Raw genomic sequence first — 17,159 nt, forward strand, 5'->3', positions numbered from 1 at the left:
TAATATTGTCTTCTTATCTTTATCTACAATCATGGCTTCAGCATTCCATGTCACTTCTCTTACTCCCCTTCCCTCCCTATTTCACCTCTATGGCTGATTGCCAGTTCCTAATCTTTTTTTTTTTTTTTTTTTTTTTTGCCTGTTCCCATCTTCATTAGGTCTCCTTTTTATCCAAAACATACTGACTTGAAATGGAAACTTTTTCTGTAGCTTTCTCAGACTTTCAGTTTCAACTCATGTTCACTTGGGCCTGCTATGTAACCTGTATTACTTACACTGTGGTTTCCCCCCACTCCCCTGACTAAAAAGAATGGAGTTACTGCCTTTGTGGTTACTGAGTGGTGAGATTATTTTGGGCTATGAGGGCTGGGGGCAAGGTTAGGTTGGGGAGGGAGGTGAAATAAATTTCACAGCTGAAACTAATCTTTGGTTTTTAAGTCTTGTAAGCACTGCAATCTAGTTTTCATTAGGAATAGAATTAATGTGTGTACCCAACATATCGGGTTGTTAATTATTTGAAACAACTCAGAAAAAAACACATCAATGATTTAGGAGGGATAGCATTTCTTTTTATTCTTGGTTCCATATTTTAAAAATTACATCGTCTGCATTTTGAATTAAGTGAAAGGGTTGAGAAAGCTCACTTTATCTGCTTTATAACTGCAAAAAACAAAAACAAAAACAAGCCAACTTTCAGTTTGCAAGTTTCAGATATGATAATAGTCCTGAAATCACCATGGTTGAAAACAATTCTGCCAGATTATGGATAAAGAGGAAAGGAAAAACTATGACTATTAGAAAGCAGCAATATTTATTAGAAATAACAGGCAACCTTGGGAAGTTATTGGCTATGAGTTTTAAAACCACAGAACTTTGGATATAAAAGGAAGGAGTGTTGCATGGCTAACAGACAAGGTGAAGAAAAGCTGTTATCAATGCAGAGGAGCAAGTCAACCCATTCACTGAGCAAACTAAAAGGTCCAACAGCCATTTATTTTAATGAAGTTAAAGATTCCCCCTTTCTTAAAACACTCCAGGAATAGAGTGGGGGAAGATGGGCTAACATCATCTTTATCAAATATCTGCAAAGGTTACAAAGATAGCTGGGAAAGCCTCTGCACGGAGAATGGAAGAGGTATCACAGAACTGAATAACTGATTCTTAGAATATTTAGATCTTGAATTAGGTTAGATCTTGACCTGCTTCTAGCCAGTTGATCTCTTTAAATATGCAGGGCTGTGCAATAAGTTTTTGATTCTTCTATAATGTTCTTCTTGCATTCTTCTGGATATGACATACACTTGGTTTCTTTAAAGATCACTGCTTTTCCTTTGAATAAGCCAATGGGAATAAGGGAGACAAAAAGGGAAATAATAAATGTTCAGACAGCGTGGTTTTAAGGTTTTGATGCATAACTTCAAGACATTTTCACAGAGCATATTGCTCTCAAGTTAGGGTTAAAGTGAAACTTTCCATGTGGATAATGCAGAAGATGACATTCTTCCAGGGAAAAATAAGATACCAGGCATCTTCTTTCAGGCACTGAGATTACAGCCATCCAATAGATGGGGATGGGCAGAAAGAGGAGACTTCAACAGCCGCAAATATTCTTTGATAGCTAATTTTTGGCAAGTCTGGCAATGAGATCTTTCCATTCCCCCCTTTTCTTTGTGATGTATGTAGGAGTGAGTAGCTGCAGTAGTGATTCTGGTTGTTGCCTAAAGAAGTTCTGACACAAGGCCTCAGTGTTACATATCACATACATCCCACAGTCATAGCTGTTTTGTTGAGCAGGGGCTCTCTCTTCCACAAAGGCTAGTTTGTCTCCTTTTCTGCCTAAGAAAGCCTCCAGTTTCTCTGCTACCTGCTTTGCATGAACTGAGTTGCTTCTGCTATGGGAATCATAATGAAGAAAGCTATTTTTATCTTGGACATAAACCAACAAACTCCAATGGGTTCCCCCAGCTGCCTCATTGGAATTATCATTGATGGCTAAAAATACAACTCTCTTGTTGGGGAGGTCTAGGGGTTCAAGGAACATGGCAATCTCTGCTTGGTTGCTAGCGCACTTGATGAACTGGGTAACTTCGGGACTGATGAAGCAGACATGGTCAGAGCAGTCATGAAACTGACTGTTGGCAAAGTACTCAAAGGCAAATCCAATAATATGGTCATTGAGCCAGCTTGGAGGATCCAACAGCGAGACATCTGATTGCCGCAGTAGACTGTCCATGTAACTCAAAACTACAGGGTCCATCTTGTCCTGACCAGGGCTGATCAGAAATTCCAGTAGCTGAAGGAGAGGCAGAAGATAATATTTACTGTTGAATATGATACCTTGCTGTAAAATGGGGATCATAAATAGTAGCTACTCTTACAGGTTTTTTTAAAGATTAAATATAATTGTAAAGTTTTTAGCAATAATGCCTGCCTGAGAGTAAACATCCAACAGACTCTAGCTTCTGGATTGTGTGTTAACAATTAGTTAAAATGAAAACTTTGGAAAATTTTCATGCTGAAACAGTAAGCATGAATTTTTATCTTCCTCTTTAAATGCAGAGATTGGTTAAAATTATAACAGACATTTATCAAACTTCCTACCATTAACCCTATATTTGGTCCTTTAATGAATATGCATGATAACAATGGCAAGTTATTTTTACGTTAAAGTGAATTTTCAAAGAGTCTGAAGAAAAATGTTGCTTATTAACAAGGGAAATAGTTTCCATTTCAACATTTATTTTTGAGATAAGATAAAAATATTGCTTCCTCATTCCATAATGGAAAGTGACAGTGATTAGAGCTGTAGTTAAAAGGAACTACAGGGGTGCCTGGATGGCTCAGTCGGTTAAGCGTCTAACTTTGGCTCAGGTCATGATCTCATAGTTCATGGGTTTGAGCCCTGCGTCGGACTCTGCACTAAGAGCTCAGAGCCTGGAGCCTGCTTCAGGTTCTGTGTCTCCCTCTCTCTGTCTGTCCTTTCCCTGCTTGTGCTTTCTGTCTCTTTTAAAAATAAATAAATAAACTTGAAAAAAAGATAAATGAAATAACATTTCAAGAACAGAAAATCATGAGTTTTACAAATGAAAATCATTCCTGATTCTGCTCAGTTTTGAGTATGAGTGATCTAGTTTTCCTCATCCATTTCTCATCTTTAACTTCAAGGGGTAAGATAAAGACTATGTAATGTTTATAAGTTAGAAATTTTTATCATTGAAAGGTAGTTAGGCACAGGAATCAGGAGACCTGGATCTAGCCCTAGTTTTATCACAAAATTTAAATGATTTTGTCTTCGCTTTGTTGTCTGTAAAAAGGGCATATATCTGCTTACATGCCTCAGTGAGTTGCAGAAAGGCCAAATAATTTTACTTGAAGTTATTAAAAGAATATAAAATGTTGTTCCAATAGCATTTATATTATTAATTAAATGGTATTAGTAAGATGATCAGAACATCTACATAGCGCTCCACACCAGTGAAAGCAAATGAAGTTTGGAAGCAAATATTATCTTTTCCAAACAAAAGCATGACTAACTTAGAGTACAGCAACACAAAGTATATGATAAGATTAATATGCTCATGATCACCGAAGGTAAGGTGCTAACAAAGACAAGAAGTCTGATAAATGTGCAAGATAACATAATATTTAAGCCAGAGAGAGTTAACTGCTGTGCATTGACCTGACAGCATTACAACATCACTAAAAATCCAAAGCAATAAACGATCACATGCAGATTGAGAGTATAAAACAAAGCATATTATAATAATATCATTTCTGTGAAAGACTGGGCTAGAATAATCAATTAATTCTAGCCATTAATAATCAATTCTGGCCATCAGACCAGGTATTTTACCATTTGATTACACTACTAAAATAATAAAATTTTGTGGCACAGACATTTTTCTGTAATCAAAAGTCTGAAAAACCTGTAAGAAAAAATAAATATACCCCTCAAGAAAAAAGACCCTAAAGTAAGTGAGGTAATTAAGAAGCACCAAAGATGGTTTTATGTGCATATAGTATATAATAATCTGAACTATTTCAGGAACGATATAGGGCTGTTTATGAGAAATATATGTATATACACATACATATTAATATAAATATACAACATAAGATCGAATGAAAATATCTTAAGATTTTCTTTTCTTTAAAAAAAGGTTTTTTTAAAATGTTTATTTATTTTTGAGAGAGAGACAGAGTGCAAGTGGGGGAGGGGCAGAGAGAGGAGACACAGAATCCAAAGCAGGGTCCAGGCTCTGAGCTGTCAACACACAGCCAGATGCAGGGCTCAAACCCATGAACCATGAGATCATGCCCTGAGCTGAAGTTGGATGTTTAACCGACTGAGCCACCCAGGTGCCCCAAATCTTAAGATTTTCTTTTTTTTTTTTTTTTCAGGGGGAAGGAAGGGAAGGGGACGCCGGGTGGGGTGGGTTGCTGGTCCCTCAAGGCAGACCCCGGGTTTGGCCTCCGTATCCAGACCTGGACATTGGGGGCGACCAAGCTTTTAAGAGGAGCATTGAGGGTGGGCGGCAGCTGGGTCAGGGTTTGGGAAGGCGAGGTCTGGGGGCTGCAGATACGGAACACCCAGGGGCCAAGGGAAAGAGGGTACTCTAAGATTTTCTTAAGAAAAGAGAATAACTTCAGGAGAGACATAAACTAGAGCCTGGAACAAAGTTTAACGAGGCATAGAGCACATTTGCTATGGGTGGGCCACAAATTTGGCTCTAAGATTTTTGGCAGCTAGCCAGAGACTATAAAGTTAAACATTCACAATGTCCGTAAGGTAAAAACAAAGCAATTGCTCAGGAGAGGTAAAAACATTCTTTGTATTAAGGTTAGGCAGTTTTTTTTTCAAGCAATTTTCATAAAAGACAAGGTGTATCATAATGAATAATGTCCCTCAATATTCTTATGATAGATGAAGTTGTTTCTTATAACGATCCTTCATATCCAGTCTGATGGCAAATGAATTAACAGCAGTCTAGTAAAAACAAGTCTATGGAGGGTAGGTTCTCAGCTTGCTGCTGATGTGACTTAAGAGTAAATTAATATGAAAATGGAATGACTGCTTGTGCATCAAGCAAAGCTCCCCCAATCTCTTCCCCCTGCTCTCAATGAATACTATGTAGTGGTGAGTACCAGATTTTACTGTCTGGCAAATACCTGGAGACCTACTCTCTACACTGAAATCAGACCCACATATTAATAGCCAACCCAACTAGGGATAGAAGCCTATAAGGAGAAGAGTTCCTGAAAAGACAGGCATCTCACCTTGGAAGGAGTGACATAAGTGGCCAAGATTTCCTTCAGAATATATAGTTCTTTTTTTTTTTAAGGGCTTAAATTTTTTTTTTTAAGGTTTATTATTTATTTTTGAGAGAGACAGAAACAGCACAAGTGGAGGAGGGGCAGAGAGAGAGGGAGACACAGCATCTGAAGCAGGCTCCAGGCTCTGAGGTGTCAGCACAGAGCCCAACACGGGGCTTGAACCCACAAACTGTAAGATCATGACCTGAGCTGAAGTCGGACGCTTAACCGACTGAGCCACCCAGGCACCCTCAGAAAGTGGTTTTAGTGTTCTGTTTGATTTTGAAAATATCCAACATCCAGACAATGGGTCAGTCAAGGATCTAGGTCTATTCCACCCACCATGCTAGCAATAGTTTAACCCCAACAATTCTAAAGCAAATGGAACCAAAGGAGCCTTTGGCCAAAGCATTGTTAGCGAAGAAAAACTCTAAACTTAGCATCTGAAGACTTGAATTTTAGACTCAATTCTGTTACTCATTGGCCGTATGATCATAAATAAACTACTCAATTTCTTTAAGCCTCAGTATCCTCTTCTGTAAAGTGAGAATATTAATACATGACCTTTATCCTGGAGTATTTGTTAATATAAAATGAAGAAACATTGGTAACTAATATTTTAAAAAATATAACATAAAGTAGTATTTCCAGACATCTATTGTGTCTCAAGGAAATTTATATCCCAATAACTGATAACTGTGATGTATTTTATTTAACAAATGCTTACTGAGTGTTTCCTTTGTGCTAGGGGTTGAAAATACAGAATGGGAATGAAATAGTCATAGTTCCTACCCTGACTGAGCATAAGCCTATTATGTTATAATGAATACATAGTGAATATACAATTCTTTTTACTCAATAAGCACCTACTGAGTACCTAATAGCTGTTGTGGGAGATACCAAGATGTATAAGATGGCTTATAGTCAATAAGATCAGAAACCCACAAGGGGCAGAAATAAAATGTATGGGAATTCAGAAGAGTGAACAATCACCTCTGGCTAAGAAAGGGAAGGAGACTTGAGATCAGGAGAGACTTCCAGGAAAAAGTGGCATAAAAGCTGGCTCTTGAAAGGCATATAGAATTAGATGCATGGAGAAAGGCATTAAGAAGGTAAGAGAGGCAAGGGAAGTGCCCCTAGAGGCTCATTCCAGTCTGGCTGGAATGAAGTAGGAATAGGGGTACAGATGAAGGTCAGAGGAAAATTATTAGAAGCTAAATGGTAACAGACTGAAGTCCAGGTGAAAGAATTTGGAATTTATACTGAGGAAATGGGAATCCATTAATGGCAAGGCTGGTGCTTTAGGAAGTTTAATAATTCAGCCATAGTACATAGGATTAATTGGTAGGGAGAGCAACTGGAGGAAGAGATCAAGTAGATTTTTATTGAAAGTGAAAGTAGGAGGAAATGGCCTAAATCAGGGGAAATGGTAGAAATGGGGAGGCAAGGAGGAAAGGTATTGTAGACAGAGACTCAATAAGTGATTAGAGAACAGTTGGGTGAAAGAGAATCATTAGGAAATTGTCTGTGGGTTTTAGTTAGGGTGACCATAAAGGATGACGATCCCATTACTAATGGGGTGGGGGAAAAGGAGACAGAAGGGGATCCAGCAAAAGAACCAAGAACCATCTAGAACTCTCCTAGGGATATTTCCTTTCTATACAGGGAGCACTGTGCATGGCACATCTGAGGTACAATAAATATTTGCCAGATGAATGAAACATTTCAAAAAAGGAATCAGAAAATATAGATTCGGGGTAAAAAGAGAAATAAGTCCTCTTAAGACGTTTGCATTGTTTGTAACATCCCCCTTTCTGCTTTGGTTTTGTGTTTTGTCTTTTCTCCTCTTCACTTAATAGTAAACTCCTTCAGAAATAAGAAGACCTATGTACTTGGCCTTGGTGGATGGTAAGGAAGACTGAAGAGTGAACTGGGGAGACAATAACCTCCTCATAGTTCTATTTGTAAAGTTCTACAAAATATATTTTAGTTCTACGTTTTGGGGCTAGGAGGCTTTGGGTCCAGGCTTTACTTCACCACTTGCCTATCTGTGTGAATCTGGGCAAGTTATTTATTCTCTTTCTGGGCCTCATTTTCCTCATCTGTAAAATGAGGTAATAATAACACCTGCCTCATAGACTGTTACACAAAATAAAAACATGAGTGAAAACACTCAGCATGTCATCTGACATATATAGCGGACTCAAAAAGAGTTGTCTTCCCTGCTCCCTATATTTGGGGTGGTAATAATGGGCCTGAGAGATTTCTTGAAAATAAAGCACATCTGTCTTTTTTATAAGGCCACAAAGTCATCAAAGATAGATTTAGCTAGGGCATGACTCTGCTCTGTGCTTTACCTTTGGCAGAAGAAGGGTGAATGCTAACTCCAGAGAAAATTGTTCTCTCGACCTGAGTGGAGCAACGATGTTAATTGTGTATTGTCAGAATACACAAACCCTGCAGTAACAGTTTATAACATCTTCCAACTTCTGTAGCTAAATGAAGTTAATATTGAAATCATAGTATAGAACAATTCCTAAACGAAGGCTTAATTTTAGCAAAAGGAAGAGACTACTTTTTCATCTTAATCGTGAAATCCTTAAAATGTATATTACTGGAATATTTGTTGTAAAAAACAACAAGGTAATTACATAAAAGGTAATAAAAACTACCTTAAAGGGAAAATTTACAATTCAATGGAAGCCAATCTGATACAAGTAAGGGAAGAAGCTGCTGGTTCAGTAGAAAACCAATAGGTTGGGAGTCAGTTTCAATGAACTGTGTTCTAAAAGAGTGCTGTCCAATAGTACTTTTGATGATAATGGAAATGTTCCTTATTGGCAATGTCCAATACAGTAGTCACTTGCTACATGTGGCTACTGAGCACTTGAAATGTGGCCCATAAGACTGTGGAACTGAACATTTAATTTTTAAGTAATTTAAACTTAAATTTAAATATCTACATGTGGCTATTGGCTACTATTTTGGACAGTACACTTCCACAGATTTCAAAGGTATTTCTTGAAAGAAAAAAAATAAGATTATATGGTTAAATAAGTTAGGGAAATGCTTCATCCTAAAAGTCCTCATTGGAGGCTCATAATGCACACAATCATATTAGAGACTAGAAGTTTTGTAATAAGGAAATGTAACTTTTCTTGGTCTTATTTTTTCCCCCAAACTCATTTGACCACGAGACACTTTTTTTTTCCTTTTAAACAGAATATCTATTAACACCTTATTGGCTGTGCAGTGAAGTTTGGGACGTGCTTGCTGAGTTACTTAATAAATGGCAGTGAGGCAACATGTTAATCATTTGATAAAAAAAAAAAAAAGAAGTTAGATCTCTGCCTCATACCTTATATGAACTCATATTTTAAGTGTAATAACATTTAAATGTTAAGAAACAAAAATATTAGAAGAAAATGGAGCTTAATACACTTACGTGGCCAATAAATGCATGAAAAGATACTCAACCCTTTACTAGTAATCAAAGGAAATCAAGTTAAAGCAAGATTTAATTTTTTACCTATCAAATTAGCAAAGATGAGGAAAACAGGTAATAACTAGCATTGCTGAGAGACCATGGGAAAAACAAGCATTCTCATTGTTGACAGGAGTATATAAACATATGCAAGCTTTTTGAAGGGTAATTTGCCATTATATTTTAATTCTTAAGAAATGTCTATGTGAAGGTATGACACTTTCAGAAATTTATCTTAAGGGAAATATTAAGGATGTGTGCAAAAATTTATGAAGGATGTTCATCACAGCAATATTTATAAAAGAACTACTGAAACAATCTGAAAGTTCAAAAGAGGACTGATTAATTTTAAATAATAGATTTTCATACAATGAAATATTTTCAGTCATTAAAAAATAAAGTTGTAGATACCAATGTATTGACATGGAAATATGTTTATGATATGCTACGAAAAGGAAGTTTATATAAAAATTTATACAAGAAAATATACACGAAAAAAATCAAGAATGATAGCCAAAGTTTAAATATAGTTTTAAAAAGAGAATTATTAATGCTTCTTAACACTTTTTTCCTTCTACCTTTTAATACTGTTTGCTTTATATTTTTCCCCTTTCTTTTTATAATAAGCATATAACCAATAAATACAGCTATTTCCATTCAGGAAAAAAAAGGATATACCATCTCCCACTCTTACACTGACCTAAAATATGTCTATTCTTTCAACTCACTGGTCTCTTCTGTCCTCTGGAAAGAAAAGAAAAAACAAAACAGAGAAAGTCTAATATCTCTTCTATAAATATTCAAACACAAAGATGTAAAATTAATCTATTTACTAAAATTAGATTATGTCCAACTTCTAATGTATGATTCCATTTGCAATTTCACAAAAAGAATCAAATCCAAAGACCAAATGTGCTTTTCATGGCAGCATAAGCAGAAATATTTTCAGGAAGGAAGTTCAAACTTTTTTTTTTTGGTTTCAATTTCCCCCTATTAAACGTTTTCTTTTAATGCTAGCCTAAACCTAAATATATGTATAAAGTAGAATGTAAAAATTACCATCAAGATTTATATATCCCTCTTGAGGGCAGAAATTATTAGATTTTATGCATCCCTGTTTCTTTAGTGCTTGACAAACTGGAGAAAATTTAATAAATGTTTCTCCTGAATAAAATATAGAAGTAAAATACATTTTGAAAAACTCCTAAAAACACAAAATTGTTATAAACAGGAAGATTTCTCAATTGTATAAATTATTTATAAATTGAACAATATTCCTCTTGACATCAATATTTTACAAATAGAGGAATTCAGCTCTCAAAGTAGAAAAACTACTTGGTATGATGATGATGCCTGTTAACTCTCCTACCAGAATACTTAACTTTAAAGTATTTTAAGTATAAATTCCATTTGGTCCTGCCTTGGGCCAGGAAGATAAACTAGAAGACTTTCTAGAATTTCTTCTAGCACCAAGGTTCTCCATTTACTGTTCTGTTACTAGGCATGGCTATCAATGGCTAAGATGTCATTGACCATGAAAATAATTTTATTTTCAGTCTACTGTTTCTAACTCAAAGGTTCCAATTCTAATTGTACTACAATTTTTTTCCTTACTATAAACTTGATGTAAACACCAGCCTTTCCTTAAGCTGTGTTTTGCTTAAAATCTTCCGAGAAATGACTTTGTACAAATGCAAAATTTGAAATACCTGGGGTTGTAAAGACAGTGTGTAGGGAGGCCAAGAGGTTCAATGAGGGGTTTGAGTAAGATAACATTTTGTGAAGGAGTGGACAGAATTTTATCATACGTATTACGTATAAACAAATTAAAGCTAATAAGGTGTGATCAAGCTGAAGTTACGATCTGCCTGATTTCATAAATAACCACTGTGTTCAGCACACAATAGCTATATGCAGACACAGTTTGAAAGAGTATGAAAAACTCATCAAGTTTTAGTCTTATTTGTCCTGTAGATTTCAAAGCCTGGTAAAGTATTTTTTTTCATAGATAGTTAAGAGGTAAATTGTTATTACAAACTCCTAATTAATGAGTTTCAAAAATGTGCTTGGCACATAGTAGGGGCTCAATGAAAGTTTTTAAAAGTTTTTTTATATATTGCTCAGAGACAGAGCAAGTGGGGGAGGGGCAGAGAGCGAGAGAAAGAATCCCAAGCAGGCTCCACAACTGCTAGTGCAGAGCCTGACTTGGGGCTGGAACCCACGAGGCTGAGAGATCATGACCTGAGCTGAAACCAAGAGTCAGCTTGGTTAACTGACTGAGCCACTCAGGGGTTCAATAAATAATGAATGAATGAAAAAAATAATGAATTTATGTTTTACTGTATTGTGCTGATAGGAAAGCAGGATCTGAAGGGATCCAATAACATAGAGAATTTTCTGTCTTAGCAATTTGTCTTTAAATGTTAATTAATACAAAATATTTGTGAACTACCTAACCAAATTTTAATTATATGCTATTAAGTAGGGCTAAACATTTCCAGCAACTATTTATTTTAGCTGCTAATGTAAAGTACCAAGTTGCTACAACAAATAGTAGTGAGAAAATTAGAGCCAACTAAGGTCAGAAATCTCCAAGCCATTGCTTTGATGGAGGACTTGAACCTACCACTCTACTATGAGAGAGTATTCATTTACTCACTGGCCATAAGGGAAGGAAGTCCTCAAGTTTTTTAACCTGTAATCTAGACGCTCGAAAATAATAATTGTAAATGGGACAATTTTTTTCAGTATCAGGACTGTGTTTGGTGCTTTCATAACAGATAAAGGTGTGGAAGGGGTAGTAGTCACTTAATCAGAAGCCAGAGAAAGGAAATTTCAGAGATCTTTTGTAATAAAAATTCTTAAAAAGCTTCAAAAATTTCCAGTATTCTTTCTGCTTTCAGATAGACCTGTTTCCTGGTTCCCCTAAAAAGGAGACAGACAGATGAACCTTAGCCTCTACATAAACTTGATTTTCAGCCTGTTAAACCATATCACTGTCCAAATGTTCTCCAAAAGTTAGACGGACAAGATCAGTATAGCTAGTCATGCTGAAGAAAGTAGTCTCTCAGAGAATCTGGTTCAGAAAGTTAACTTCACATTACTTATTTGGATTAGTAATATTTGGATCCCATAATTAATTTTTTGAATATATTTAAAAAAGCACACAAGTTGGGAACTAGCTGAAATCTGCGCAGTAAATTTCACATAGTTTGGTATTGATCAATTTCTAATGAGACAGGTTATCTGGGCTTCAAGGACTTCCTTCTTGTTTGCTAATGCATTTTACTCATCCAAGAGGTTTAAGGGATTGACAAGGAGAGAGAAATCTTGACCTTAAAAAGTCAGAAACGTAGGATTTAACACGTGTAGATGGAATTTAACTAAGAAAGGCCTTAGCAACACCTGGGAACCTATATATGTGGTAAAGCCACTGCCTATCAAAAATACTAACATTATCACTTATAATACAAAAGAATGGGCTGGCCTCTTGACATGTAAAATGCTAATGGACCTCCACACTGGTAAGCACATCTCTGTAGAAAGGTATGTAATTTAGTTCAATCTATGTTTCTTTAGACTGGTCAGTCACACTGGGGAAACAAAGTAACTTAACAGACCCTTTAGAGATCACTTTATAGTAAAATTTAGTTAAAGATTATTTATTGGTCTAGTCTCTTCATTCCTATCTTCTGACAATCCAACCTACACATTACTTCTAGATTAATTTTTCAAACAGAACTCTAATAATTACATTATTCTACTCCAAAGATTTTAACATCTCTCCATTATCTACCAAATTAAGTTCAAATTACATCTTGACATTCAATGATTTCCACAAAAAGAGCCCCAGCCTATCTTTCCCAATTTATTTCCTAGTACTGCTCCTACATACATAGGCACAAGTACAGTACTCTCGCAGGCCCAAATTATTAGGCAACAGTGGATTAATTAGTACTGGTTGCTGCCCCTACCGTATAAGAGGAGAAGAAAATAGCCAGTTCTCTACTTCCACAGAGAGGCTGGGAAGTGAAAACTACTCTAGTATTTTTCTGAAACAGAGAAGGGATCTATCATGCTCTTGTTTAAAAAAAAAACTATTACAGTCAGCTTTTTATAAATCTAGGGTCCATGGGCCAGGATGCAGCTAGAATTAGGGTTCCATGAACTTGGACTGGGAAAAAAATTGCATTCTGGATTTTTAATAATCTCTAGCTGAAATTTAGCATTTTCTTCAATAAGTATAGGCAATAATCCACAGCAGTATTAGCAGTCCCTATGTCTTTGTCACCAATAGAAATATGGTATTTTAATATCACATTGAAGTTACTACGAGTATCTCAAAATATAATTTCTATGCATCACTATTTTGAAATTACATAATTAGGCCTGCTGCCAGATATTATTTAATGCATAAAGAAGCACATATGTAACTACATCATACAGTTGTTTGAATATTTTAAAACTTCCAATAAAATTGATTTTATTTCTATGCATTTTATTTTATATATTTAAAAATATTATTCTGAGATAGGGTTCATAGGCCAGGCTGCCAAAGAAGTCTGTGGTGTAAAAAAGGTTATTTTATCTTTGTTTTTTATACCTATTAATTGCTTATAGATTATCTAAACACTTTAGCATGGAATTCAAGGCTCTTCATAATCTATTCACACCCACTTTATCGCCTTTATCTCTGCCCCACCCCTACTCTCCATATTAAGCCCTAGTCATACCAGACAACAGTAACTGTCTTTTATCTGGAGGCAGATAGACTGGTTTTTGAATTAGCCCTAGTTAATAGTCAGTAGCCTTGCACTCACTGGCTTTGGCATTGCCTTATACAGACCTCTCTGCTTGCCAAGTGAATTATTCTTTTTAAAGATTTGTTTTCCCTAATACTATGAGGTCTTAATAGGGCTATATCTTTAAAATTTTTTAATTTTTTTTTTTCTTTTTGAGACAGAGAGAGACAGAGCATGAGCAGGGGAGGGGCAGAGAGAGGGAGACACAGAATCCGGAGCAGGCTCCAGGCTCCGAGCTGTCAGCACAGAGCCCGATGCGGGGGTCAAACTCACAAACCGTGAGATCATGACCTGAGCCGAAGTCAGACACCCAACCGACTGAGCCACCCAGGTGCCCCTGAATAGGGCTATATCTTAACTATCTTTATATCTTATTCCTTAAATGATTGATGAAATGAATAATAAAAGATTCTAAATTGGCAAGGCACTGTATGCAGTAATTTCCAGGGGAGTAAAGTTAGTCTTTGAATCTCAAATTGACTTAGCACTGATCTTTTTTGAGGACATAAATAAAGATACCCTTGATTCAGCCCTAAGGTTGGATCCCCAGCTGATAAATGCTGGATGGTAGGGAAAGGGAGAGTAAAGAGAGCCCTAACTGAGGTGGACTTCATTTTACATCCTCAGATTGAGGGATGTAACTGTGTTGAAGGGAAAGGCAAAAATGACACTTTTTTCCCATTTCCCAGAGTGGTTACCCAAAACTTCCATCACTCTGCTCAAGCTTCTCATTCCAGCCCCAACTCTTTCATCAAATAACTCCCACCTTAATGTTACAGAGCCAACACCATCAACTTCCTGCCCCTCCTTACTTTCCCATCCTTTATTGGTTCTCAACCGTCAGCGTTAGTCACCTCAGAAACTTTTTTTTTTTTTAAACACTGATGGCCTGGGCCCTAGTCCCGGTTTATTCAATTGGTCTTGGGTGGAGCAACAGCATTTTTTTTTTTTTTTTAACTTCTCAGGTTATTCTAACATGCATACAAGGTTGAGTTCCACTAGTGCTCCTGAAGCTATCAATCAGCCACCCTTATCCATGAATTGTCCACTTCGGGTTCCACGGTGGACCACTTCTATGCCTAAGTCTCCCATCTTTAAAGAAAACATTCTTGCGGCCCACATTCTCGCCCCTTAACTCTCTCACAATCTTACTATGATGCTTCTTTAAAGGGTAATCTACACCTATCGCTTCCGCCAGCTATATTCTATTCCTCTTTTTACTCTTAACAGCCAATACTATGATTGGCTTTTGTGCCCGTCATTCTCTCTGCTTGTCTCACGTTTCTCTGACCAGCTACTGCTCACTGGCCTTTTAACACAAGAGTGGCCAAAAGGTCACCTTGGAAAAGGTTTCCCCAAGTCGTTCCACACAAGCAGGGGCCCCTCTTCTATGCTCAAAGAGGACCCTGTGCCTTTTTTTTTTTTTCTTATAATTTTACTTTATTACCACTGCGGATTCTCTCAAAGTCTCCCATGTAACACAGCACTTCAGAAAGCTGAAACGGTTTCATTTGCTTCTGACTTCCTGGAGTCTAAAGCACCAGAAAGCACTCAGTGAAAAGTCTGAGGAATGAATGGAAAGCGAGACTAGGAAAAGGAGGTCGGGGGCGGGGAAATGCGAGGGGAGAGGGCGTGTGTGTGGGAAGGGGCGGGGGCTAAGAGGGGCGGCGCTGAGAATCCTGCACCAGAACTGGGGAGGGGGCAACACGTTAAGTCGGCTAGGGCCGCAAAGCAGCTCCCCGACGGGACACACCGCCTTACCAACCAAAGTGGGGAGGCGGCTTCTTACCTGCCTCGGGCCTCACCACCCCAACCAGCCTTCAGGCACCTCAGTATTGGCCGGAAAGCGAGAGCTACAGTCGTAAACTCAGAGTTTTCTACCCCAACCTTGCGACATTCCTCTCTAGTGGAGTGAGAATCTGAGGCAGCGTTCCGAGCTCTGCCGTAAGGTGAGGAAGAAAAGTTTGGGCGGGGCCGCCTGGGGCGGACGAATGGGGCGTGCCCGCGCAAGCGCCAGCCGTTCTCTCCGGCGGCGTCACGTGCGGGGGCAGGGCCGGCAGGCTGCCCAGCTCCGGTAGGGGGCGTGGGAGGTAAGTGCGCGCGCGCCTGCTCGTCTGCAGCCGAGGAGTCGCTCGGGGCGGGGCCGCGTGCGCGGGGTCGGGGGCGCGCGGGCCTGAGCGGACGAGGGACGCGGCGGCGGTTGGCGGTGGCTGCTGAGGGTACCGCAAGGACTGTGAGAGGCGGCGGAGGAGGCACCCGCGGCACCGGCAGAGGCGGCGACAGCGGCTGAGGCGACGGTCCAACGCGTGCTCTCTGGGCGGGGTGCGGCGGGGGATGTGCCCTCGCGGGCCGGGCGGAGTCTCTCTGACAGGGCGGGGGATGCGCGGCGGCCGCTCTCCCGGACCCTGAGGCAGCTGGGCCCACCCTCCTGGAACCGTTTGACTCTTGGTGGCCTCAGCCTCTGCGGTCTCCGGCGCCCTGACCCTGGGGCCGCGGGTAGGAGGTGGCGTTTCCCGAAGAGGAGGGGGCTGCAGTGGCCACCGCGGCGGAGCCCGAGGTAAGACCCGCCCAAGCCGCCCAGAGGCCCTGCCGCCCGGCCCGGCCCACGTCTCGGTCTCGCTCTTTGGCTCCTTTGGGGCAGCCCCGCCCCAGCGGAGACGCCCCGTGAGCGGGTCTGCCTAGGAGCCTCCCAGACACCAGATCGCTGCGCTGGGTCCCCGGTAGACCCCACCCATCGTATCTTCCATTGGTCAGACACCACTCCGGCCCGCCAGCTCCCGGACGGTTCTGTCACGGCCCCCCATCCCCAGCACAGCCCGTTAGAACCCCCTTCGGACTCTCTTAGGACTCCTCGTGGAGCCTCCAGACTCCGTTACGGCCTCCCGTAAGCTGACCCGGTCACAGTTCCTCTGACACCCAGGCGCGGCCGCCCCCTAACCCAGAGCGACCTTGCAGCCCACCCCCTGCCTGCGGACCCCTCCCAGCTCGCTTCCCGTCAACCCTACCCTCCTCGCCTTGCGGATAGTCTGTTCTTGATGCTCTCTCCTCCTAGTGGATCTGGTGTCAGCCCTTCTGTAGACACCATCAGACAGCAGCCTCTCCCCCAGTCCTCTCAGGCAGACCTTGTTATCTTTCTCTTTTCTTTGGTTGGAAGAGTTTTGCCTTTAAATCCTGGAGGGGTGTTTGCTTAACCTAGTGTACTCCCTACCCCCCCCCCCCCCCAGTGGGACCTAAGGGGACTAACTGACACCCAAAGGAGGGAGGGGACAGGGAAGAGTGCGGGCCCAGGGCAGGGGTGTGTGTGCTAATATAAGGTCATACATCCTGCTTCTCATCTCGTCTCTTCTGTAGAACGTGTGAGGTAGTCCAGTCTGACATTTAGGGACCTCTATAAGAATTAAATCACATTACATTAAGGGATGTGACTGTGTCTCCATGTAGTATCATTTGCTTCCCTTTCTGGAAGATTTTTACACATTTTTTTGTTTTGTTTTTGAGTGACACAAGGCGATTGTTTGTTTTTGTTTTTTTAACGTGTTTTTTGAATTTTCCGGAAAAAT

General features: G+C 39.6%; 2 protein-coding genes across 10 annotated transcripts in view; one reads left to right on the plus strand and one right to left on the minus strand.

Moving 5' to 3' along the window:
* Positions 1-558: 558 nt before the first annotated feature.
* On the minus strand, positions 559-16,725 carry SENP8 (SUMO peptidase family member, NEDD8 specific). Of its 4 annotated transcripts, none has more exons than XM_047861629.1 (2): positions 16,605-16,725; positions 559-2,293 (listed from the first exon to the last, which is right to left on the minus strand). In XM_047861629.1, the coding sequence occupies exon 2, from the start codon at positions 2,255-2,257 to the stop codon at positions 1,619-1,621; it is 639 nt and encodes a 212-aa protein (XP_047717585.1). In that variant the 5' UTR covers positions 2,258-2,293; positions 16,605-16,725; the 3' UTR covers positions 559-1,618. The 4 variants fall into 4 exon arrangements, with proteins under 4 accessions (XP_047717585.1, XP_047717584.1, XP_047717587.1 ...); XM_047861628.1 differs by lacking the exon at positions 16,605-16,725 and adding an exon at positions 15,389-15,537; XM_047861631.1 differs by lacking the exon at positions 16,605-16,725 and adding an exon at positions 15,047-15,351.
* Positions 16,026-17,159, plus strand: part of MYO9A (myosin IXA) — a 273,152-nt gene continuing 272,018 nt past the window's right edge. For 5 of the 6 annotated variants that reach the window (XM_047861621.1, XM_047861624.1, XM_047861627.1 and 2 more), the window contains exon 1: positions 16,026-16,156. The gene's annotated coding sequence lies outside the window, so the exon portion shown is untranslated. Of the gene's footprint in view, positions 16,157-16,256; positions 16,484-17,159 lie in introns of those variants that run through there. The other variant, XM_047861623.1, reaches the window with a different exon arrangement.

This window comes from Prionailurus viverrinus, chromosome B3 (genome assembly GCF_022837055.1).
Source record: "Prionailurus viverrinus isolate Anna chromosome B3, UM_Priviv_1.0, whole genome shotgun sequence".
NCBI classification, from domain to species: domain Eukaryota; kingdom Metazoa; phylum Chordata; class Mammalia; order Carnivora; family Felidae; genus Prionailurus; species Prionailurus viverrinus.